We start from the raw sequence: 26314 nt of genomic DNA, 5'->3' as shown, positions 1-26314 counted from the left end.
AATGAACTTTATCCCGCTGGCTAATGCTTAATAAACTTCTTCTCCTTATCAACGTTTCCCACCCTTTCCTATCTGCTTCTCTTTAAGTTTATCCTCTTCATCTTCTCTCCAGCTATATTTTATCCTTCACCACAGAGATATCCACAGAGCGCTCACAGCATTGCGCAGGTGCTGTGACTGAGCTCCAGGTTGACAGCTGTGACAAGCATGCTAGCCAATCAAATGCTGAAGTGACAATCTTGTTCCTCCCTCTGGCACCTTGCAATGGGGCATTTTGTTTCCTAGTCAGAGGAGAAGGCAGCAGCAGCAGTAACCATGGGGCAGGCAAACGACTAAAGAGCAGCAACACTGACATTCTAGTGGTATGCTACAGGTCGACTTATTTCCAGGAACCGTGCTTTGTTTAATGCGGTATTCAAAAACCACTTGGACCAACGAAGAAAACCAACAACGAAATGCAGGAAATAAATCAGTATTATGGGACAGATTTCCTTTTCCAGTTGAATACCTAACTTTTCCAGTTGAATACGTAACTTTACCACATTACATGGATGGTATAGTCTAATAAAGTACTTTTTATATTATTTATTTATTTCCGTGCCCACCTTTCACCTGAGTATCTGAGGTCCCAAGGTAGGTAACAAGAAGATAAAAACAATTCTATAAAACACAATATTAAAAACAAAATATACAAATGCTTTAAATCCAGTCTGACATCACCTTATGCCCCTACCACCAGCAGGTATTCCTCCTCTCCCAATCTCAGACTGCCTACAAAGCTCTCTTTTTCATTTTCACTGGAAAGTCAGGACAGGAGCCCTCCGATCTCTTCTAGGAGGCTGTTCCATAAGCATGGGGCCACTAAAAAGGTTTACGCCTGAGGTTTTGTCAACCGTGACTTTAACAAGGGTGTGTGTGTGCTGACAGTAAACACTGCTAAGAAGATAAAAGCTGGAAACACGTAGGGAACGGTGGTCCTTCCAAGTTTGTGGGCCACAGGTTGTGGAAGAGCATTAAAGGTATGCATCAGCACCTTGAACTGGAGCCAGAAACTAATTTGCAGCCAATGAAAAGATCTCAGAATAAGAGTAACACGGCCTCACTGACGAGCTCCCGACATCAAACCGCCTGCCGCGTTTTGCACCAGCTGCAGTTTCTGGATCATCCTTTGGGGCAGCCCTCAGTAAAGCACGTTACAGTACTCTAGCCTTGAGGTTACTGAAGCATAGATCAGCCAGCTTCCCGATTAGATGTGGCTGCAAGAAAAGGACTTTTTGTTGTCGCTCTCAAGCAGGAGACCAGCATCCATCCAGGCCCCTGCCCCAAGCTGTTAAATGAATCTTTCAGGGAAAACTGCACACCACCAACGGCAGGAAGTGCAATCCTGTTTCTAGTAGTGGTTGTTCTAAATGGCATCATCTCCATCTTAACAGAATTCAGCTTCAGTTTCTTCTCCATCATCCACTTGACCACCACTTTTAGACACTGGGCCAGGACAGAGAGAAACAGCCTGTGGTCTGTTCAAAATAATATAAAACTGCTCCAGATTTTCAGATGACTGCATTAAGGGACATTACACAGATATTAAACAACATGAGAGAGAACACAGGGCCTTGTGAACACTGTTCAGAAAATTCAATGGATCATTTCCTTACTGCCTCACAATGCGGAGTTCGGTAGGTGGCTGCACTGTACTGAAGGGGGGAGGAATGAATCTACCTAATATATTACCTGCTAGTTTTGAGTCTTATGTTACTTTGGCACCTTACCTAGATACAACAAAATCCTAGAAAAGAGGAGGGAAAGGTGGCCTCCATCTTGTGTTCTGGTGTGATTATATCATATTGCAGCTGATGCCAGAGAAGGAATACATGAAATATGGTGGCCTAGTTCTGACAGATGCTAACAAGCAATTTCAGTAAACTCAATTAACGCCTCTCTAGTGAATCAGTTCAGACTCCTTTAACTTGAGAGTTTAGGAGGCTTGTATGTATCACAGGGGATTTCATGAAATGTTTAATGTCTGTGAAGGCGCTTTAGGTGAATGAGGCTAAAAAGCACTTCTAATAAACAGAGTGTAATCTAGCCCTGCTCATGCTATTAGCCTCTCTAGGAAATGGGATGCATGCACTAAACCACTTCTCTCACTTTGCTGAGAGGACTCCCACCACAAATGGCCAGAGAATAATTCTTTGTGTATAAAATGCTAATAATATTTCTATTTCTTTTAGAAATAAGTTTTTTAAAACATATTTGTCTCCTTCCTTTGATGGAACCATTTGTGTCCTGCTAAGCTGTGTCTCTTATAAAAATATTGAGGGAATGAGCTGCCAAAATAACTGGACCGTTGTGTGAGGCAAGGGTTCTCAGTCTTTTGGAATATGCAGATACCTCTGGAATTTTGAGAGAGTATGATGAGCGCCACCCCAAAATGGCTGCCTCAGGAGGTGGAGCCAAACAAAATATCTCCCCCCTTCACACCACGTGGGAAGAAGGAAATCCTGAAGGGAGAATGAAACCACACACTGCCCCAAGAAAGCCCAGGTGCTGACCAGACCTCCTGATCTTCTGGAGGAAACCCCTTTCAATTTGACACAGCCCTGCTTTACAATGGCCTTATCCGTTTTCTGAAAAGCTTGGTGGGTGCTAAGGAAAGCAATGGGGAACTTGGTGTGAGGTAATGTCAGGGCCAAACTAGATGGAAATGGTGAGAGACTTGTGATCAGATCTCCTGTGGATTTTGCTCTTACCCCATATAACCTCAAAGAAGCCTGAATTGGATTGGGGAAGCAGCTCTAGAGTGTTTAACCAAAGGAGTTAATTACCACATAAGGGAAAACATACACATTGTCTATTTAGATATGGGGAAAATAGCAGATGGGAAGGACTAAGCAAGCCTTCCCCTCACTTGCCACTATGTGGGTTTTCTGGGAAAACTGGAATCAGAACATTTTCCAGAAAAATTTAGGAAAATTCCTAAAGCATCATCATGAGATGCCATGATGTCACCTCCAGGTCCAAAACCAGAAGTAATGTCACCGTACCAATGACCCTGGTTTTCAAAGTCCCCTCATTTTCCCCTGGGATTCCCAGCCAGGAGCTGGCAACCCTACAATAAGATGAAGTCTACTTGTGAAAGTATCTGCATATATAAAGCCCCAGTTTTTGTCCCAAGATTCTCTGTGGCTTGCTTCCACATTCTGCTATACATACAACTTGTGCATGGAGTTTCAGACCTGACATTTGATCCCCACACTTCAAGTTCTGCAAGAATTCAAATCTGACGTCATTCAGGAGAAGAAACTATAGAGCTCTAGTTGTACATAAACCAAGAGAGAAGATAAATATTTAAGCCTCCAGCTTTTGAGAATTTAGGATACATATTGTTTTTCATTGTCTTCTCCTCCTCCAGCTATACCAAGCAGAGGTCAGAAGATTAGGCTGATTAAAATGTCACTCATAAGAACCATTTCTCAAGGGATGGTTTGGTATAATTAGACATCCTTAAGGCAGATGGAACTATATGATATTTTCAGAAAACTTTCTAGCCCTAAACACTCGTACTTGGTTATTAGTGCACTGCTATCAAGCAGCACAAAGATAATGTTTGTACTGATGATGAGATGTTAAATATAAAGGCCCAAATCCAAAAAACTACTTAGGTTCACACAGGGGGCTTGTACTGGTCCAGAAGAATTTAATCTTCTTTTCTTTTGAACACATCATCCACATGCCATGTTACAAATACTCCTGAAATCTGTTCAAAGTGGTTTGCCATATGAGACGTGTTGAGTGGGCTGTCTGAGAATGTTACGTCTCAAGTCCCCCTGGGCCCAGAGAACGAGACCTTGGTTGGAACACGTGGCTCTGCTATGGATAAGATAGTATGAAAGAAAAGGCTAACTTTTAGATGCTTTCAATTACTTAATTTTATTAAGTAGACATTACAAGGAAGTCTGGACCAGGCTAGGAGATCCCATAAGATACTGGCTACAGTAAAAATAATTGGATACTGATTCTATTAAAATCAGGATGGGTTTGAAAGAACAATTCGGTTAAATTATCTCATTCCTTTTCCCTCACAGTTTCAAGCATCACTCTCTGGACATCTAGACCCTCAAGCTTCATGGATTTATTAATGCTAACAAGAGTGCACAATTTTGTTAGAGATATGTGTATACAATTACACTGTTACACCAGGCATCATTTAAAACTGCTGCAATAGTTTCTTTTAAAATAGCCCAAGTTCTACTACATCAAGAATATTAAAACCTAGGTTTCTGGAATTATGTTCTATCAATCTCAGTTTCACATCCAAGACCTCAAGCACTCACATACCTGATAATCCGGCAAAAATGTGCCTGACCCATACAATTTGTCAGGCTGCTATGTACTCCCAAAATAATGAGAGAAAGACAAAATGGAAAAAAGGAGGGGAAACCCAACCTGAGAATCAAGTCAGGAACCAAAAGTTTGAGCAACAAAAAATACAATAAGATACAACTATTTATTGCACGGTGTACAGCATCTTAGATAGTACATAGCAACAAGATGAATTTGCATGTCTAATAATAGAGAATCACAATAATGGTTACACATATATATTAGCCAAAAGGCCCAATGCATTTTGGCCCTGAGAGCCTTCTTCAGTGGTCAAAATTATATTAACACATGCATGAAACAGTAACTATATCAGTATAAAAAAGTTTTTCTTTTTTAAGCCAGGCAGATTATATATGGGTCCCTTAAAAACTGAAGCTCCAAATAATGGTTATAAATCAATTCTGCATAGACTGAGGAGCCCTTACTCATCAAAGATAATAATAAAGGATTACCATTCTGACCTGGACCATAGTTAAATTCCCAGTGTGTGTTCATGTGCAAACCTTCACATTATGAGGGCTTCATCGATCTATGCAGTCACCATGCGATGGGTCCCTCCATACAGAAAAAGGATGTCTAACCAATGCACTGTATCAACAACTACAATTGCCAGATGGTGTCTGGCCAATTACTGGACCCCGGGCAGAGGCAGGGGGGGGCTTACCTTTTGCCCACGCGCCCTTCCAGGTGGCATGATGACACCACTGTAGGAAGTGACATAATCCCACTGCTCCCCCTACTTCCAACTGGGTTGGCTGGCTGTTCTTGGGTGGTGCCATGCAGCCAAAGGAGGCTTCCCGCGCCCACCCCAGGCTAGCTGGCTGCTCCTGAGCACCATTGCCCCACTGCAGGAGGCTGCCAGAGCACCCAGGCTGGCTGACTGCTTCTGGGTACCGCTGTGCCACTGCTCGAGGCTGCCTGGGTGCCCAGAGTGGCAGGCCACTTTCTCAGCATGGCCGGGTAACCAAAAGGGGAGGACCCAGGCCCAGGCCATGTGTCCAGTATTTGGGGAAATGTTTTTCCAGGCAGTCCTCCAAAATATTTGACAGTCCGGGCCAAAACTGGACACCTCGCAACCGTACCAACAATATAGTTTTGACAAGCCAAAGGTCTCATACATGCTGTGATCAGCACCGTTGGGGGTCAGATGACCTGCAAATGACCCTTTCAGTCAATCTAGTTCCACAACTGCTCCCCCAGTACACTGATCATGCTGAGATGTCTTAATGAATCCTCTACAAATCCACCAATGTCCCCTTTTCCATGAATGTCTCATTTCACGCTATTACTCCCACACAGAACTATATCCGTACCCCCTGTGCCATCATGGCACTCTGTAATAATGGTCAGTTATTAAACTGACCAAGGGATTGATTCAATGTTGGACACTCTTTCCCCAATGCACAGGCAGGACCAGCACTATTCAGGAAGTTCTCAAGGCAGCTTACAATATAACACAATTATAATTTATAACGCTAAATACAATAAAAATAATTGTGACCATAGTTAATAAAATAACTATAGCTATTACCTTAGCAACCTCCCCCCCATTCAATTATACTAACAATTCAGCAGTATAATAACGTACATCAGCAAATCAACAGCCCTGGAAAACAGAAACCCCTTTGTACTATAAACAGGGCACCACAGCAGAGAAAATCTTGAACAGCCACCACCTCAGTACAGGGTACGAAGGCAAAGAAACAGGCCAAATTATCAGACGATCCATATACTGGTATTTTCATCTAGGAGGAGGAGGAGTGTTGCACCAATATAGATAAACAAGGATGACAATAATCAATACTAAGCAATCCTATGCCACGTACTTTTATTCTAGATGAACTTTCAAACTTTGCATGAACCGTCTGTGTGTTTTTTTCCATGTGTTAGGTAATTCTAACAGGTGCGCTTTAATCTTTTGACAGTTAATTAAAACAGTGGACTCTATTGAGATTAATGTTCCTCTATCAGAGATTCAACCAATAGTGATCTCTCAACTTTTTCTGACACTTCTCAGAGATTTATAGTTTTGTTTTGCAAGTTTGAGTATAACGTCATTTTTTACTAATTGGAAGGTTATACAATAGGAACTATGAATATTCAATGAAGCATCAGACCAATTATCGTTTGTTTGTGCTATCACGTGAAAAGCTCTCAGATATTTGCATAAGATGACTTATAAAAATGCAAATTCAGATAGAATGGCAGAGGTCTGATGGAAGAAATCTCTTGAGAGAATGTAGGCGAGAATTTATTTTTACCTATGCATTTCATAGAAACTTTGATTATGTTAAACTTGGTATTTATTAGGAAATGTTAGCAAACTTATTTCTTATTGCCTTTATGTGTTGTTTTTATAGGATTTATATTAATAACCATTTATTTTTAATTACTTGCTTCATTAAAAAACTAGGGTGTATTTTCAATAAAGTGAAATAAACTCCAGACAGGTGTCTGTGTGTTTGATAAGGAGTTGCAAAGTAATATCGAACCCTATATAAAATAAATGTACTGATAAGCAGGTGGTTCAAAGAACTTATTTGTTTGACAGGTCTGAAAACTGATTGCTAAAAGCTTTCCAAGAGAAAGGTACATCTTTCTTTTGGTTAAGTAGAAGCTTAGTTTCAGACACGGGCAAAAACTCATTACAGGAGGTACTTAAGAAAATACCTTGGTCCCAAATTGTCTAGGGCCTCAAAGGTAAGAAGCAGAACTCTGAACTGTGCCTCGAAGCAAAGTGGAAACCAGCAAAGACTGCTTAAGACTGGTGAAATTTGTTCCCAGTAAGCTGTTCCAGTTAGTGGCCTCACTGTGGCAAATTAAATTTGATGTAGAACCTTTAAAAGCGAACTCACATAAAGCATGTGGAAGTAATGTGATTGAGGCATAAGCATCCAAAGTCAAGTCTTCTTTTTCCAGGAGAAGCACTACTGGTGAACCAACTGATTAAAAGGTCCTAGATGCTACAGAAGACCTTCTGCAGGTAGGGAATTAATATATCACCTCACCCCACCCCAAGCTGCATATCTGCTCTTTCATGGAGAATGCAATTCTGCTCCAGACAAGTTGGCACCTCAATTCCTAATTGTTCATAATAATACTTGAGTTTTATTTATTGACCCTCACCCACTTCACTACCGAACACCTACTGAGAAAATCCATCACCTTATCTTAATCAGCTGAGGGGGGAAAGGAAGTGGAGGTAGGTGTTATCTATATACTGGTGACCTTTTATTTCAGATCTCCAGATGACCTCTCCCGACTGTTTCATGTAGATGTCACATAGCATGAGACAAGATAAATTCCTGTTGCATTCTACAGCACAAATGCTACTGCACTGAATACCGGTCTTCTGGCGCTACATTCTGGAACTGATCTCCTAGTTATTTATTTGTTTATCTCATTTATCCCCCCAGTTTTCTTCCCAATGTGGACTGAAACATTCTTCCCTTCTCCGTTCTATCCTGTGAATAGAATGGAAGTACTTGAGCAGAGTGCCCCCTCATAAGCATTTGAAGAACGATATCCTAGTAGATGCTGATAAATCCAGGAGAATCAACAGTATTATATTTCCACTCACTTTCTCCAGGCAAAGGTATCTGGACAAGACAGTTTCATGAGCAGAACCAGGTCAAAAAAGTGATTAAAATGGGTTCAGACGACCCATCAAACATCAAAAAGTTCAAGAGCTACACAGTTCCACCTGCTCAAAGATCTTTCCCAAAAAAAGAGAATACTTGTGACTGGTGGACAATAGTTAAAAAGTTTAGAGGAGGCACCTTCAAAAGGGATCTCACAACCAGCTCCTTGAAGACAGCTGAGAAAAATCTCTTCCCTCAGAGAAGCACTTAATACCTCCAATTAACCGCCCCACCCTGACAAGCTATGATAAGCTGTGGCAGGCAACGCCATACCTGTGCAAGTAATTTGTCCACTTCATCAGGCTGCAACCGCTGAAACTCATCCAAACAATGGTGACTAGACTGCACTCCAGTAACATTCTCTGATGGTCCTGCAGGAACTGAGGAATTGGCAAGCAGAGTTAGCTAGGAAAGGCCTTGCCAACAAGCCACTGTAGTCCCAGTTATCCATATTATTATTGCCTTGACAGTTCCGATGAAGATGACCAAGCTTGGGCAGGCGACTCCACGTAGATGCAACAGTGACAGAAAAGTAGTTGAGCTCAGCGATCATCACAGCTTCAAAGCTGGCATGCAGATTTCTCATCTTCAGTCACATTCAATGTGAATCCACTGGTGCTCTAATCATTACCTACCCATTTCATTGTCCCTCCTCCAGATCCTCTGTAAACAAAGGAGTGGAATGATCTCTGCCAGGTAGCAGAGGGCACCTAGGAGTGATTCTACCCATAGTCCAGGTTTTATCTTAATTCCAGAGTTCACCAGCATTTTTACAGAAACTTCAGTCATATGAGTAAGATACTCCCAAGGGCTAACAGGAACCTACATGGGCAGACTATTAACTACCTGCAAAGGTTCCCAAGTCCATTAGAGTCTAAACTAGATAACCGCCTGTCCATAACAAGAGGGTTACTGAAATATCCTCCACCACCAGACTCCCTGAAATTTGCCCAGAATGCAAAACCAGGCTGACCTTATGACCCAATCATGTGGTGTATCAAGATGTTTTCGGACAGCCCCGTTGCTGCCTTGGCAGGCACAAAGACATGATCTGCTCCAGATACTGAGGACTCAGAAGGGATGCTGAAGCTTCCAGGATTCCTAAAAATGTTGAGGATCTCAACAAGCAAGCAACTCAGAGCCAAGCTACAAGTGACGCCTGACACAGGTTGGACACTTGTCAGCTTCCCTCAAGTTTTGATGGGAAATGTAGGCATCCTGGTTTTACAGCTTGGCTTTCCATTACAGCTGCAAGACCAGGACGCCTACATTTCCCATAAAACTTGAGGAAAGCCGACAAGTGTCCAACCTGTGTCAGGCGTCGCTTGTAGCTTGGCTCTCAGGCACCATTCTAGATTAACACTTCACAAGCCCAGCCAATACAAAGCAGCTACAAATGGAAGCGCTTACAACTGCAAACCCTTAATCTGAAAGAGGCAGCGGGAAAAGGAACACAATCAACCGTAACTTTTCCACGCTGCAGATCACCCTGACCTGCTAGCGACTTTCAATCCCTTTCCAAAGTATAAACCCAAACAATACCTGAATAATCTGTTGTTGCCTGAACTTCTGGTCTTCCCTTCCTATGTTTTTTGATGAAATGATGATAATAAACATTTAAAATATGTAGTTTAAGGTGCACCCTAAAACACCAGGAAAGGTTGGGGCTTAACCTTCCTTTAGAAATCGCTGCCTTTGTTAGTTAACCCCACCACCACAAATAGACACACAGGGAAAGAACACACAAATCACACAGACACATCCTGAAGTGCTTGCTCGTTTTGCAGAAATGGACAACGTAACCTGAAAATGTCAGGTAAACTGGATACCACCCTCGTGAAGTCCTCCTAAAAAGGGATCTCTTTCTGTCGAAGAGAGTTTGTTTGCAGAATAAACATCTTCGTCAATCTATACAACCTTTCCTACACGGTAGTTTTCAAAGCCTGTTACAATGCTGGAACAGAGCCCAACCAGAAGACCATTGTCTACGACTCACAAACCTGTTTTTTAAAAAATAGATAGTAAATTAGAAAAGTCGACATGCTTTAGTGACTAGAAAGAAAAGGTCAGCTATTTTATACACCAACTCAAAGTTTTAATAGCTTCAATGAACACATTTATGTGGTCATTAGTGCATTTACGGACATCCTTTAAGAGGAGGGGGATGGTTGAAATGCAATAGTGGGTTACGCACGTGATTGCAAGCAAGCTAATTATGCACATTAACAGTGCTACCCGAAGCACAGTTCACAGTCTTCTAAATGTGCTAAAGTCAACTGGCTTAGGATGGCACTGCAAGTATCTGCAAAAGCCTCCAGAATAAGGACCTGCTTTGAGGGCGAAATACACATCAGGAGTTTATTTTACCAATAGCTCCTTGGTGATGCAAATGTAAATTTGAAACTGTCTTTCATTCTAGACCAGCACTAAGAACGTTTTGCATCTCATTTCACCACGTTCACCATGGGTGACGAGTTAAAGAGCTGTTCCACGCAGGCAGCTTATTGAGCTCTGAAATGGACTTGTTTCGCACTTGTGAAATATGGTCCTCGCATATCCTCGCGAGGTTGCATGTGCTTCTGTTGTGGGGAGGCTGCACTGCGTGAGCCCTCCCAGCACAAACGTTCTGGGCCTGAGAAAATGCAGCACTTCCCTCAAAAGGCACAAGTTGCTCCTCTTGGTCGCTGCTTGCGATGTACACAGGGAAAAGAAGAATTCTGCCCCCATCTACTAGTGTGCCTCCATAAACTCATTATCAAATTTTACTTACATTTCTCTAGAATATGTGTGCTACCTGCTGCATTATTCCAGTCCAGTAACTATAGTCCAGTGATTTTTAAAGTGGCAAACAACAGTAAAATGCACACTTTTGTGTTGTTGTTGTTTTTAATTCTCAGGAGGCTGTGCATTCCCATCTCCAGTGCCAGAGTACAGTTTCTGTTCCTTTTTTAAAAGCCTCACACAGCAATACTATGAAAGCCGATCAATGTAACGCAGAGGGGATATAATGATCTTGTTGCTATAGAACAGGCCTGCAACCCTGGCCCCAGCCACACATTACTGCCTGACAGGTATTGGACAATCCCCCTGTTTTATGCCGTCCCAGGCAGGAAAGCTTATTGAAGCCCCTACATGGCTCGTGGGTTGTATTAAGATAGGTGGTTGAAATGTTGCACAAACCTGCTTTGAAGGGGGGTATTGCACAAAGGATAAAAGTGCCGATTGGGTACACGTTAGCCAATAACTCTGCAAAGCACTAAGATAATATTTGCTTTTCGTTAGCTTTGCTCTTTAAATACTTTAAGTATCTAGCTTGCTGCTTTGTCGTCCACATTTAGGAGAGCTACCTAAAAACACTGCTAGGTATCTCCCCGATTAAATTAAGTGATTGGAAACACTTACTCATCGTATTACTTTTAATTCAGCTCAATGTTGACTTTTAATCTGCCAGAGAGTCATAAATGGGAGGGGAGGGAGGGTAGCCTTGGTTTGGTTGCAGAAGGATAAGGCCAAGATCAGAGGCTCTAAAAGTGTTGAAATGACCTGTTATGCTACAGAGATTTTTTTTTTTAATCTGCTGGGTAAAAGCCAAAGAACAGCAGAAGCTGTGATGCAGGGAGAGGCGCAGCCTGCTGAAACTCCAGAAAACGCAGCAATGCACACCTGCAGGCCAAGAGGGTGGTGGTGGGAAGAGAAAACCCGGAACGTGTATCTGAAAATATAGATAACCAATGCTGGTTTATCTACGGCTGGAATTACAACTGCCTCTTCTCTTTCACAAAGTGAAGTTTGAAAAAGGGTGATTTGCAGCAGAGGGGCAACGGGCAGGGCGGCTTGGCCCTCGTCCACCCCACCTGCAACTTCGCCTTCCCCACTCCAGTTCCAACCACCATTTAGAGTCGCAGAAACTGCTAGTTTGGAGCACCTCCTTTTGAGGAGCTACAGAGGGCAAGCAGCAGACAGAGGGAGGATAAAACAGGAGCCCCTTCTTTCACCCATCAGTTCTCTGCTGCACATTATCCCTTCTGGACACAGCTTTGAAGAGCACAACGGGCAGCTGGGGCGTTTAAAAATGAAGTTGGCCAGTGAACATGTAATTCCAGCCACAGATAACAAGCATTTGTAATCTATATTTTCAGATAACCTGTGCCAGGTTTCCTGTTGCCACCATCCCATTGCCTGCTGTGTTGTTTTAGCTGCTGCCTCCAGGACCACTTGGGGCCATGATCAGCCCCCAGGCAAATATTCCCTTTCGGCCCACAGGAATCACATGACTCACAGGAATCACATGACTCACCCTTCTCCATGGGCCCCGCAGAATTTTGCCCCCCTAAACCCCTCCTCGTTGGTTCTTATAGCCACCATCCTGTTGATTGCCAATGTGATATAATTGGTATCAAACTAGAACTGAGAGACCTGGGTTTGAATGAAGGACAATAAGACTGCTTCCACATGGGAATCTTTTCCTTGCATGGAATGGTTTAAATGAGAGCATCCAAATAATGTCATCTTCCTGACTTGGATATCTCAGGTGAGCCTGATCTCGTCATATCTCAGAAGCTAAGCAGGGTCGGCCTTGGTTAGTAATTGGATGGGAGACTTCCAAGGAAGACCAGGGTTGCAAAGGCAAGCAATGGCAAACCACCTCTGTCTCTTGCCATGAAAACCCCACCACGGGTCACCGCGAGTTAGCAATAACTCGAGGGCAGGATTTCATTTTTTTCCTTCTAAGCAGGATTTGTGGGCGTACTGGGGCTTTCTCCCTTTGAAGCTGATCCAAGAAAACCCTTCTTTGTTCCAGTTCAAAAGAGAAATTATGATGTGGCTGTGGGTGATGCGCATCCATGAGAACACTCCAGTTGCAGCCACTATGAGTGGGGGTACTACAAGGGAACAAGTCCACGGGAAGCAAACTGCAATACTCAGCAATAAATTTACAAAAGGTATATTCAAAAGTGCAAGTGCTATAAATAGTGAAAATTCATACACATTGTGAATTCATACCCATACATTCATTCCATAGACATCACAGATTTACAAGGGAAAATATATCCATATACACTGAACAATAGGGCTATAACTCCATAGGTCTTTTCATGAATTCTTATACAAGGTATTGTGCAAAGACAAACAGTCCTGAGTCCTTCCAGATCTATAAGGAGCGACACAGTTGGAAATGAAAGGCAAAGTTCCAAACCACGCCCAATCTGGGGCCGGCTTCACACTGCAGATTTCGTGATTCCTTCGTCAGGAGCGTGCAGTTCACTAAAATACAAAGTTCAAAACTGCTTTCATATCCAGAATAATTGTTCTTGTGCCATGGATTATAACAAAATAAAAATATATACCTCCATCAGGTCAGGACAGAGCACAAGCCAACGTTATTGCATCACCAACACTCTTGAAAGCCCATAACACGGCGGCTGTGCTTGACTATGAGTGGGGGAGCAGAGCTAAAAGCCACCTTTGAAATGGCAGAAATACACTCGTTATCCTCCCCTGCCCCATCCATTTAAATCCCCCCCCCTTTTTCCAGATGAACTGTGACGTAGCTTTACAGTGCAGCTCAGCCGGAAAGGGGAAAGAGAAAGGACAGACATGGCAGAAGGATGACGACAGCAGCAAATGGGGCAGGGACAGGTTGTGTAGACTTCATTCCCACCCGCTCCCATGCTGGTTGTCGCTGCTGCCATTGTGGCGAGGGCCCAGGGCCAATTTTCATGCTCCATGTGGCTGGAGTCTAGTTTGGGTGACCTTCAACTGGTTATGCTTTGTATGTGTGTGTGGTGCCCTTAAGTCATAGCTGACTTATGGCGACCTCTGGCGGGGTTTTCATGGCAAGAAACTATCAGAGGTGGTTTGCCATTGCCTGCCTCTGCAACCCTGGTCTTTGTTGGAGGTCTCTCATTCAATTACTAACCCAGGCCGACCTTGTTTAGCTTCTGAGATTTGATGAGATCAGGCTCTCCTGGGCTATCCAGGTTAGGGCAGATCTGGGCCGATTCCAGACGGCCCTCCCCATCCCGAAACGTCGCGTGTCGTCACGCGGAAAACGCAAAATATCGTGTTTTCTCGCGCAAGTTTTGCGCAACGTTTCGGGATGGGGAGGGCCGTCTGGAATCGGCCCTGATCTATGGTACAATTTTTTAAAAAAAAACTTGACAAAGCAAAAATCTGAATAATTTCAGTCAAAGTGCATTATGGGATGTTCAGTGAATGTTCTCAACAATCCTCATAACCCTCTTGCGTATGTCACCATGCTCCAATTTCAACAGGTCGAAACCAAACCACAGCACACACACACACAAGGACAGTGGTATCTTGAATGAACCCAATTCAAAAATTGCAAAAACAAAAGCAAAACAACTGCACAAACAATTTGGGAAGGGAAATACAGCGTTTTCATTGAACACTGTCGGATTTGGGCTCTCAAAGTGGAGTATTGAAATCTCAATATTGTGTGTTGCTATACTAACAAAGACGTGTACACACATTTGCATGGAGAGGAAAAGTGGGCATAAGCATGCTAGCCCAGCTCCCCCATGATCGCCAGCTTGTTAGAACAATATTTTGTGCTCTTTTTTATGGTTTGTTGATATTAATTATTTTAGGACAGTTTTATAATTTTATCATGTTTTACTTTGTGAGTTGCCATAAACAGGTCTCTGGAGAAGCAGCATATAAATTTTCTAAATAAATAATATTTAATTGTAAAACCCCAAATTTATTGATGTCACAAGTTGGCTTAGAGTGTTTGTGTTGGACAGGATGTTGTTGAAGACAGGCCAACAGCCAGGTTTGGTTACAAAAAAGGTGTCTACACTAAAAGCTCGTGACTGAGAGTATAGCCAACTGCTCATAAGGAGACAAATGGCATTTCTAGAAACGGATAGAGCTAACCCAGAAAAATGTGAGAAAAGGTAAACCCATCATGAACTGGGCCAGCGCCTGATGTCCACAGAGCTTCAGCTCAATTTACATGGTTCACAGCAGTCTCTTTTTCTACCCCTGGCCTAATTTATGCACCCCCCTCCAATGTTATCAGAATACACAGTGACAGAATGTAACATTACAGTCCAGCATGTATAAGCGGGCCAAAGGAAATGTAATCTAGTGACCTAGTTGCACATTAACAAAAAGTCCCATTTCACTATTCCAAAGGATAAGATGACAAGAAACCCATAACTCCTCAAAGGGTTGCAATGAGAAACGGCCAAGAACATAACCTTATTCCAAGTGACAAAAAAAATCTTTCCCTAGATTGGAGAAAACCACAGGAACTCTCAATAGGATGCTGCAAGTGACTGAGTTATAACTAGTTATAACATTCCACTTGCTGGGAGCAATGTCAATTTACTAATGGGGTTAGAGCCATGCTTCCCATTCTGATATCTGAATTAAAACTGGAGGAACCTTCTACTTACAACCCGAATTGTTTGCTTTGGAATGTGTCAGAATACGAATTATCCTTTATCACAGGAACCCTCCCTATATCATCTGTACGAGTCACTAATCTCCATATTATATTGTATTATCAGTTTTAATGTTTGTATTTATGCTATTTTAATATTATATTGAATACTGAATTTCAGACTATTTTAAAATATTGATTATTTTATATCTTATATTGTAAACCGCCTTGACCGCTAAAGATGGTGGAGAGGCAGTATATAAGTCAAATAAAAAAAGAATTAAATAAATACTAGGAGTGACAGAATGGCCTGACCATAGTCAGTGTAGAGATGTAGAAGAATCATACACTTGAGTTCCAGCAGAGGGCAATTCATACAGGACAAAACCAGAGGCAGCCACAGAGAACATGGAAAGCCCCCTCTGTGGGTGAGATACATTTGCCACCCATCCAAAATGGCTCATGACCCTCACCAAAACAAAAACATTCTGCCTCGCCCGTTTCCTCCCATTCTTAACCGGTTTATCAGGAGTCTGCACATTTGAACTAACACATATATTCTTCAATGCGGTAATCCTATGCACTTTGGCCTGACAATGGGTCCCAATGAATTCAATGGGACTTACTTTTGAATAAACATGTTAAGGATCTTATGGCCTGGAGTCCAAAGCACAAAGACTGTGAAGGAATGAGATAAAGCCTCACAGGCTGGGATGTGTTCCAATGAAAATTCAGCCCTATTGTTCATATTTTTATCTTACTCTTCCTTCCGGCATGTAGCTCGGGGCATCGTACAAGGTTCCTCATTACATCTAGGCAGAGACAATCAACCATTGAATGGTAAACAACCAGCACCCTACTACTACACTATATTTTATACTGATCTGGTGCACTGAGATGGAGGACAGGGCCTGGAGCAAAAGAAAAACCCGAATAAGGACCTTGAGGAAGCGGCAAGGAAACTAAAGGTAACCCAAGCGGGTCTATCAAGGCAGCAGCCATTTCTGTGACTGTTTTACTGAAAGGGTACACTGAATTGCTATTTGAACAGATACGCAGAGGGCTGCCTTTAAGAAAGCACAAAAAAGACCAGCATGGAAGAAACCCTAACTTGACACATTTTCATTTAGGTTCTGCTGATAGGCCGCCATTCCAACACTACTTGTTTTTGCAGTGGTTGCCCCATCTCTCCATGCTTGTTCCAAATGCCCTGTCGGTCTTCCCCATCTGTCTGTGCCTCCTCAATTTAGTTCCAATCAGGGCTTTCTTTCTGGGAAAAGAGGTGGTGGAACTCAGTGGGTTGCCCTCGGAGAAAATGATCACATGGCTGGTGGCCCCGCCCCCTGATCTCCAGACAGAGGGGAGTTGAGATTGCCCTCCGTGCTGCTCTGGCAGCGTGGAGGGCAATCTCAACTCCCCTCTGTCTGGAGATCAGGGGGCGGGGCCACCAGCCATGTGACCATTTTCAAGAGGTTCCAGCTGAAAAAAAGTTCTGGTTCCAATTATTCAGAATAGCTCAGCAACTGACAACGCACGTTCTCCTATTCAAACTTTCTAGCTGCCATCTACGGTAGCCAAACTATCGATAAATATTGCAATGGAGAGCTCACTTATTCAAGATGTATTTATGAACCAAAAACTAATATTTCAGCAGCAACTGGATTAATTCCTGAGAACTGTTCCAAACTGGCACAACTCCTCTGGAAGTGATCCCAGTGTTTTATTAACATTTCTTTCCAGGCTCCACTCCACATTAGAAGGCCTAGGAGGACTCAACGGAGACCTTTTCTTATAATGACCTTCACTGGTTGGATCGGCTTTCATCCTGTGACATCACAAGCCATCAAGGACTGACAGCACAATAAAAAATATGCATAGGTGTGCTCTTTATGACAGCAGATACAAAACAGGTAAGGGAATATCTTTGCTAGACAGGCGTCTGGTAGGAAAAGTAACGAATGCTTCTACTTCAACAGAGAACACTTCATTAGGCAGAACGAGAAGGCAATCTCCCAAACATCTTAACTGCATTCATTCAGGAACAGTTTCATCTATTTTCAACAGGATTTGTTTCCCTTACAGCTGCGGCCTTAGTAATTATTAGTAATTATTTTAAATAGATGTATTAAATGCTATAGATGCTTAATACTGGGTGTATAGGGCAGTGGTTCTTCACCTTCCATCTACAACTGCCCACCAGGTGTGTAACTACCATCAACCACCCTCCCAAACTAGAAATGAAAAAAAATGGGACATAAAGAATGACTCCAAAACTGGCAACTTTATTTATATAGCTCTATTATGCGCAAAGAGGAGTGCCCCACTCTCCATAGGGCAAAACCAACAAAAATACTCCACCATTCATCCATTGCACTAAAATATGTACTGAGGTTCTTGGGGGGCGGGTGCACAGAGATAAGCCACAAAGATAAGGGAGAAACACATTCTTCAAAAAAGTGCCATTTTTTATTTGAGCCCAGTGGGGCACTCTTTGGAAAATCTGTTTGGCTTTGCTGTTATTACAGGCCCCCCTAAGTGTCCCCCACTCCCAGAATCCCAACAGGAATTTTATTAGTATGGCTGGAGGAGTATTAGTTTTGGGGGGGTTGCTCAATGGGGAGGGGCAGCCCTGATTAATTCCTATTTGCTGTATGACACTTTTTCAAGGGCCCAGGGCAGAACGAACAGTCACCAGCAATTCTCCTCTGCCGGCTGCCAGAAAGTCACTGCAAGTCACTCCAAGTGGGCAGAAAGGGGTGCCTAAAATCCCATATGTCCCTTCATTTGCTCCCCAAAATCTCTGAAAAACCCCGTAAGATATGCAAATTGCCCCCTGCCCATGTCTTATTATCTTGGATTGCCACAATAACTTTTTGCACCACACAGCATTATCTGTAATGTCTGACATTCATGTCGGGAATGATGTAAAATGGATAAAGCTGGTGCATCTTTTAGCCTCTGGCTCTTCTCTGTCCTGTATTTCCATACTCCGCTGCTGATCAGTTTTCTTTACTTTCCCTCCTTAGGATCCAAATGAGTAATTTATTCAGGGCAAAAACAGGCCAACATTAACCCCCCCCCCCCCAAAATACCAACTGATTCATCAAACTGCATAGATATTCAAACCTGCCATTGACAATAACACAGAGATCGTTTCAGGTGGCTAATCATGTCGGTTTGCAGTAAAAAAGCAAGACTCAAGTCCAGCAGCTGCTTAAAGACCAACTAGATTCCCAAGGCATAAGCTTTCAACAGTTAAGCTCCCTTCTCTTCAAGGAGTAGTGGACTTGAATAATCCTAAGCAAGTCTACTCAGAAGTAAGTTCAGTAGGGCCTGCTCCCAGGAGACTGTCTTTAGGATTGCAGCCCAGGTGCTGTCCAGGCTGTTCTTGTCTTCATTACTATCAAGTCACTGTTCCATGACAAAGCATGAAAAATCACTAAGAGATTATTATACCAAACCCTCCAAAGAAGAATGACAATGAAACTGCAGAACAAAACAGGAATCCCGGCACCTTATAGGCTAACAACATTTATTCCAGCATAAGCTTTCATGAGTCAGAGCTCACTTCTTCAGAGGCGACATGAAAAAAAACAGAAATAATTTCCCCCATATTCATCCAGGAAGTTACAAAAGGGGAGGAGGAAAGAGGCAGAGTGGAACTGCAATGAAAATGTATAGAGTTTCGGACACCTAATAGAGATAAGATATTCTGTGGGCTGTAGACTTCCTTTAGGAATTGGTAGGCAAGCTGCTAAGAAATCCTGGTCTATTTTCTTTTATTAAATTACAAATGGTATGTGCTCACACGCATGTCTCTTGAGGAATGTCTGAGACAAGTTAACAGTGGCTGAATCCACACACCGAACATTTAGCGCAACGTCGGGACGTTCCGCGGGTGTGTGGATTCAGCCAGTGTTTGGTGAGACATTAGCAAGACTGCCACCACTTATAAACAGAAATCAGGGCTGCTGATACGTATGTTAATATGCCCCAAATAGATATTAGCGAGTGAAAAGCATTGCACAAGTACTATTTAGTTGTACATATAATGTTACAGTATATGCTACCCCGTGCATGGCAACTGTTACTATGACTACACGCATGAAACAGTCACATGCCACACAACAGAGTTCAGACTACTCTTCCATCAAGCTGAACTTTGTCTATCATGAGTGGCAGAAACTCAGGCAAAGAAAGGCCTTTCAGGCTACCAGAAATCCTTTGAGATACCAGAGATTGAACATGGGACCTTATGCATGTAAAACATGTGTTCTACTACCAAGTTAAAATCCCTTCTCAATGCCTATGGCTAATGATAATATTTGTAGCACTTGATTTTGCAGGAATTAAAAATACATTGGGGGTACCAAACGCCTGCCTCCCATCAAACTAAAACAGTTGTTCAATGATAACGAATGTAATAAGATGCAACAAAGGTTGCCAGTTTAGAAGGCCTCAAAAAGGATTAGAGAAATTCATGGAGGATAGGTCAATCTATGGCTTAACCCCGTTTGGTGTAGTGGTTAAGAGTGGCAGGATTCTATTCTGGAGAACCGGGTTTATTCCCCACTCCTCTGCTTGAAGCCAGCTGGGTGACCTTGGGTCAGTCACAGCTCTCTCGGAGCAATCTCAGCCCCACCCATCTCACAGGGTGAGTGTCGTGAGGACAACAACAACAAACTTTGTAAACCGCTCTGAGTGTGGCATTAAGTTGTCCTGAAGGGCGATATACAAAGCAAATGTTATTATTGTTATTATTCCTAAATGCAACTTCCATATTCAAAAGCAATATAGCATTGATGATCAGATAGTGGGACAAACAACTGAGGGCTTATGAGTCTGAAGGCACCAGGCTGCTAATGTTGGGAACAGAACACGAGGACAGGTGAACCTTGCTGGGCAAGCCTTTGGCCAGCAAGGCAATTTTTTATATGATGATCATCATAAGAAGGAACACAATATGAGATCATCATAAGAAGGAACACAATCTGTGGCCACCCAGTTATGCCCAATGACCTCCTCCAGAAGTGGGTAAAGTCTTAACATTACATTCCACACTGCTGGTGAAGGCAGAAAATGGGCCCCTCCTTTGAGTCAAAGTGTATTCCCAGTTGGAAGAAATAACCTGTGTGAACTATTTTCTGTGCTAGTTGTTGCTGTCTTACTTCTATACTTTCAAGACTGTTATGAAGATACAGCCCTTTCCTATCCAGTGCTGCTGTTGTTCTCTCTAGCTTCCTGAATTACCACGAGAAAGCCCAGTCTTTCAGCTTAGGAACGCTCCTGGATGGTCCGGTCTATATATTTTTTACGCAACCTCAAAATATTGTGAGAACATTGAAATGAGCGTGCACCCGGGATCTCGGCATTGTTCTGTTTCACATGATTTACAGCCTGTATATATGCTCGATTGTGGAAAGACCATTTGACGGTACTACTTGTTATTTTGCATTGTTCATATTATGAGCGGATAGTGTACCTTGCATTTGCAAACACAATTTGGTAATTTTATTCCTGTCAAACTTATTATTCCAAGGTGTTCTGTTATCTTGAACTACCTATTCAAGACACAAAGGTTGGTTATTATTCTGCCTTTTATACATATTAGGTCTTGGCTTTGCCTCTGTTGTCTGAGTCAGACCACTGGTCTACCAATGGCAATACTACTCTGATTAACTCTTGGCTTTCCAGGATTTCAGGCAGAGATCTGTCACAACGCCTACTACCATGTCCTTTTAACTAGATATGCCAGGGATCGAACGCAGGACCTTCTGACTGCAAAGCAGATGCTCTGCCACTGAGCCATGGGCCCATGCACCCAGCCCCCATGGAAGTTTAATAGAATAAATGAAATTAGGTACAGTGATATTTTCACTGGAGCATGTGTTGCTGTAAGAGCTAAGCTACAAGTGATGAATGACACTCGAACGGCAAGTGAACAGACTCACTTGTATTCCTCCCTGTTCACTTGCACTCTACTTGATCACGTAGTGGAGCGCAAGTGAACAGGGAGGAATACAAGTGAGTCTGTTCACTTGCCGTTCGAGTGCCATTCATCACTTGTAGCTTGGCCCTGAGTGTAAGCAGCATTTTGAGAACCAGTGCAAAACGACACCCTCATTCCCTTGAGATACACAGGAGAATTCAACCCATTGTTCACCAGGACCTGACTTTGTCCTCCAGGGAGCACCAAGGTGGGAAAAAAACCCTGGAATTGTCAGGACATTACAAGAGTCCCCCAGGGGACCAATATGAATGCACGTTTGTGTTGCACAGCATGGCAATAAGGCCTCAAGAGATACGGGGGAAAAAAAAGGACTTCAGTAACCAGCTTTGTATGTATTACTTCTCTTTTGAAGTTGGTTATTTATTATATTTGGGAGGGGGTGGAATCAAGAGGCATTCAGTCCTGCCAACAGAAAAAATATGTGCATGTATTGCATAGAAGAGGGGAAAACTGAACGTTTGAAGTGTAAAGAACTACATAAAAATCTTGATGAAAAAACCCTAAGGTCCCCAGAGACCCCTCTTTGGTTATATTGTGAACATAATGCGAATAATATACCATCCTCTCTTTTAAGGGTAATTCCTCAATGCTAATTAGTTATACTTTAGCAGCCTGTAACTCCTATTTCTTCATCACGTTGGGCTGGCAGATGGATCGATCTTGTCCACTTTTGCTTCATCCCTTTGTCAGATGCAGCAAATCCATATTAGATCCAGAGGAGTGAGCCGTGTTAGCCTGTAGTTGCAAAATAGCAAAGAGTCCCGTAGCACCTTTAAGGCTAATCAACTTCAGCATAAGCTTTCGAGAACCACAGCTCTCTTCATCAGATGCAGCTGTGGTTCTCAAAAGCTTACGCGACAATAAAGTTGGTTAGTCTTAAAGGTGCTTCGGGGCTCTTTACTAACCCATATTAGTGATTGAATTTAGAAGATAAAGGGATAGTTGCTACCCAGGATCAATTAAAGAGGAGCAGAAGGGTGTTGGGTGTGTGTGGGGGGGGAGCTCCCTCATCCCCGGCATTTTACCAGAAGGGGGGATTGGGAACCAGAAGTACAAGTCACTATAATTCCCTTTGCAAGGATACACCCTAGGGATTTTTAAAGCATTATTTTACTATTCCCTTTGTTGAACTAACTGATAGCTGAACCTGAGCCACTCAGGGGGGTTTGGCCACCTTTGGTGAAAAGTGCTTGCAAAGCACACAGGCAGAGTTTGTTGCTGCCCAAATAATATTATCACCACCTTCTGCAGCCTTAGACACACAGAGGCTGCGCCCAGCTAGCAATACTGTCCTGAACACTTTAACAGGAGCCGAGGTCAAGAGACCGTGATGTTCACCAGCACGGCGGGGGACAAAAAAAAATTAAGGGAAGTCAAGAGCAAAGACTCTCCGCAAACCTCAACGCTTTGATTTCACACAGGGATGCCTAAAGAGCCACCTCACCTATTATGCAGCAGTAAAACCTGGATTTCCCATAAAGCATCTACTCCCTAGAGAGCAGTAGACTGTTCTCTGACAAGCGTGCTTTGTGGTATGCTTGTTTTCAAATATCTATTGGTGGCACACAGTGCATTTTGTTAAAGTGTGTATTTAAAAAGAACTTAGGGGCACTCCTAAGCAGCAGAAACCGTGAAATAGGATCACTGGATAGATTTTTTAAAAACACTTGGAGAATAGCACAGTGCCAGAACGGCCTTTTCCAAACATGCAACTCGATTATTTCACTGACACCAGCTGGTACCCAGGGCAGGATGCAGCCAAGCAGAAGGCTACAAGCCAAGTGTGCACCCTGCTTCATTGCAGAGTGGCTGTGCAGGGCTATCAATACGTATTATTTATTTGGCTGACAAAACTGGTTTGTGGGCAAAAGACAGCAGGCAGGGTGATGGGTTTAGAAGAGAGAGTTAAAAAGAGCATGCATCTGAAATCGACTGAAGAAAATCCTTTTAAGACACAAGTCACAACAAGCGAGGCCTCTCGCTAAGAGGAGGCGTTCGGCAGCCGGATCCATGCGCAGCTTTCCTCCCCACCCCCTATCCCCATTACACAGCATCTTCAGTTCTTGTTTTTGATTTAAGAGACAAGAATGCAGGGGCCGAAAGCTTCCTGTCATTGGTGGAGAAAGAGGCGCCTGGCGCCTGCTTTTCAGCAATGTGGGACGGGTAGGAGGACACAAGTAGACCCAAAAGAATAAAAGGGGAGCAAAAAGTTTGAAACCTCTAGAACCTGCCCCAAAGCCTGGTGAAAACTGCCTTCCTCAGGAAGAGGGGATGTGAGGAGGAGGCAATTCTCTACACACTTCTCAGAGAGCAAGCCCTAGGAAAGCCAGTGCTGCTTACTTTTGAGTAAGCCCTCCTGCAAAAAAAAAAAAAAACACCAAACACCTGGCCTATAAGCAAAGACATGTTTGCATTTTGCAAATGAGCTTTTTCCCTAACAAGCAACATGCCCAGCCCCCAGCCAAAGAGGCGCACCAGCCCAGATGTTCCATCGAGCATCAATCCACGCAGCAATTAGCGAATGGAATCCCCAATTACATAATTCTCCCGCCAGCCCTAAATTGCTTTTTCTGGCATTTATTGCCCATCCGCGGCCCCATTCCTGATGGAGAAGCCGCCAAAGCTGCCTTCCAGACCATGAATATTATATATTGGAGATCTTCATTGAAGAGAGGCGGTATAAAAATCGAAATAAATAAGAAAAAAAATAAATAAATAAGCAGAGGAGCCGCCTCCTCCCACAAAGGGGCTTCATCTCCACCACCACCCCCCAATTCGCTGCTGCGCTGCTCTTTACTCCCGGGCTGCTTGGCTTGTTCGTTGTTTTGCGCCCCCGCCCCATTCTAGAGCTTTTCTCGGAGGTGCCCAAAAGGGGGGTTCGCCCGTCCTCTGCCGCTTCCACGTTCTGGAAAAAAATGAAATACAAGCCAAGCCGGCCGGCCGGCGGACGCTGCGGGGCGGCAGCTCCCGCCCGGAGTCCGGCCCGGCCCAGCCCAGCCCTCGGTGACTCCGGGCGCAGGAGCGCACAGCCCGTTCTGGCACCGCTCGGCATTAGCCAGCCTAAAAATAGCCGGCCGAGCGGAGCATCGCTGCAACGGCTCCGGAGCGGGGCGAACCCCCGGGAGGAGCGAGCCGGCGCCTGCCTTACCTGCTCCCCGAAGTCGATGGCGATGTTGGTGATGCCCAACGGGACCAAGAAGCGGATGAGCGGCCAGTAGTTGGTGAGCGCCGGAAATTTCACCATAGTCCCAGCTGCGCGGTGACCCCCAGCTCATCTGCCGCAGCGGGGCGGCTGGAGGCGAGGCGAGCGAGCGAGCGGGGCGCCGGGCTGCGAGCCACGCGGGGAAGGGAACCGCATCCGGCGGCGGCGGCTGCTCTGGCGTCTGGCTCGCCGTGTGCTCTGGCGCGCCGCTCCTCGCGCTGCTCCCTTTAGCCGGCAGCCCCGGCGCTCAAGTCCATCCCTGCCGCCGCCGCTCCTGCCCTCCTCCCACACGAGAGCCGGCCGCCGCTGGTGGTGGAAAAAGAGGGAGGGAGCAGGCACGCCGCCGCCGCCGCCACCATCCCCGTCAGAAAGGTCCGCGGGCGCTGGGGGGCCGGGCCGCCTCAGGCCCCCGCCGGCCAGGGACGCGCCACGCACACGCGCCGACGCCGGGGGGCTGGCGCGGGAGGCAGGTAGATGCTGCCCGCGGGCCCCCGCCTCGGCCGCGGCCTCCTCCGCTTCCGCCGCCGCCTCCGCTCTCCGGGGCAGGAGGGGGCGGGAGGAAGGCGCGCAGACGAGGCCGCCGGGGCGGAGGGACGCGGGCGGCTGCCTCGGCTCTGGCCCCGGCTCCTCGCCGCGTTCCGGCAGGGCCGCGGAGACGCCGTTGGCGCGGCTCCTCCTAACGCCCGAGCCGGGGCAGAGCCAGCCAGGCAGGCTGTGCTGCGCCTAGGCCGAGCGCGCTGACCGCCTGGATAGAGCCCGCCTGCCTCGGCCCTTCTCCCCCGGCCAGGTGCTTCTGGGGGAGCTGCCCGCGGGGCAGAAAGGCCCAGGTATAGTGCCACTAGCCAGGGAGGTTCCAGGCACTCGTTGGCATTATAAGTAGACCTCTCCTCCATGAACAGGTCCAGTACTTTCAAAATTTATTCTGGTGGCCATCGCTGCAGCCTCCCAGATTTTAAATAATAAAACTTTTAATAATAATAATAACAACAGTAACACCTGCTCAGAGCAGGTTATAAAGTGTACTATTATCCTCACGACAACTAATTTTTTAATATACTCAAATCTCGGGGCCCCCAAAGAAAGTGTCTGTGTATTTTCAGGTGTTTCCTCCACCATACTTAATAACAACAACAACTATGATCCAGAGGAGTTAGCCGTGTTAGTCTGTAGTAGCAAAATAAAAAAAGAGTCCAGTAGCACCTTTAAGACTAACCAATTTTATTGTAGCATAAGCTTTCGAGAATCACGTTCTCTTCGTCAGATGCATGGAGGGCAGAAGGAAAATGGTCAAATATAGAGGGGAGGGGAGGGGAGGGGAGGGGAGGGGAGGGGAGGGGGGAGGAGGAGAGGGGGGATGTAAACAACTCCTTTGATATGGAGATGCAGACAGCTCCTTTTGGTGTGGGGATCAGTTTGCTTGTGTAAAGATTCAAAGGAGTTTGCCGTGTTAGTCTGTAGTAGCAAAATCAAAAAGAGTCCAGTAGCACCTTTAAGACTAACCAATTTTATTGTAGCATAAGCTTTCGAGAATCATGTTCTCTTCGTCAGATGCATGGAGGGCAGAAGGAAACTGGTCAAATATAGAGGAGGGGAGGAGGAGAGGGGGGATGTAAACAACTCCTTTGATACGGAGATGCAGACAGCTCCTTTTGGTGTGGGGATCAGTT

The 26314-nt window shown here is 44.5% G+C and overlaps 1 protein-coding gene across 3 annotated transcripts in view; it reads right to left on the bottom strand.

Annotated features, from left to right (window-relative positions):
• Positions 1-25042, bottom strand: part of ANKH (ANKH inorganic pyrophosphate transport regulator) — a 141833-nt gene extending 116791 nt beyond the window's left edge. For 2 of the 3 annotated variants that reach the window (XM_054984978.1, XM_054984979.1), the window contains exon 1: positions 24594-25042. In XM_054984978.1, the coding sequence (XP_054840953.1) occupies positions 24594-24689 (96 nt within the window). In that variant the 5' untranslated portion in view covers positions 24690-25042. Of the gene's footprint in view, positions 1-8297; positions 8603-24593 lie in introns of those variants that run through there. The other variant, XM_054984980.1, reaches the window with a different exon arrangement.
• Positions 25043-26314: the final 1272 nt, after the last annotated feature.

Source organism: Eublepharis macularius, chromosome 7 (assembly GCF_028583425.1).
Source record: "Eublepharis macularius isolate TG4126 chromosome 7, MPM_Emac_v1.0, whole genome shotgun sequence".
Classification (NCBI taxonomy): Eukaryota; Metazoa; Chordata; class Lepidosauria; order Squamata; family Eublepharidae; genus Eublepharis; species Eublepharis macularius.
Note: the sequence above shows the minus strand (reverse complement) of the source record. Positions and strands in the feature narration are given on the sequence as shown.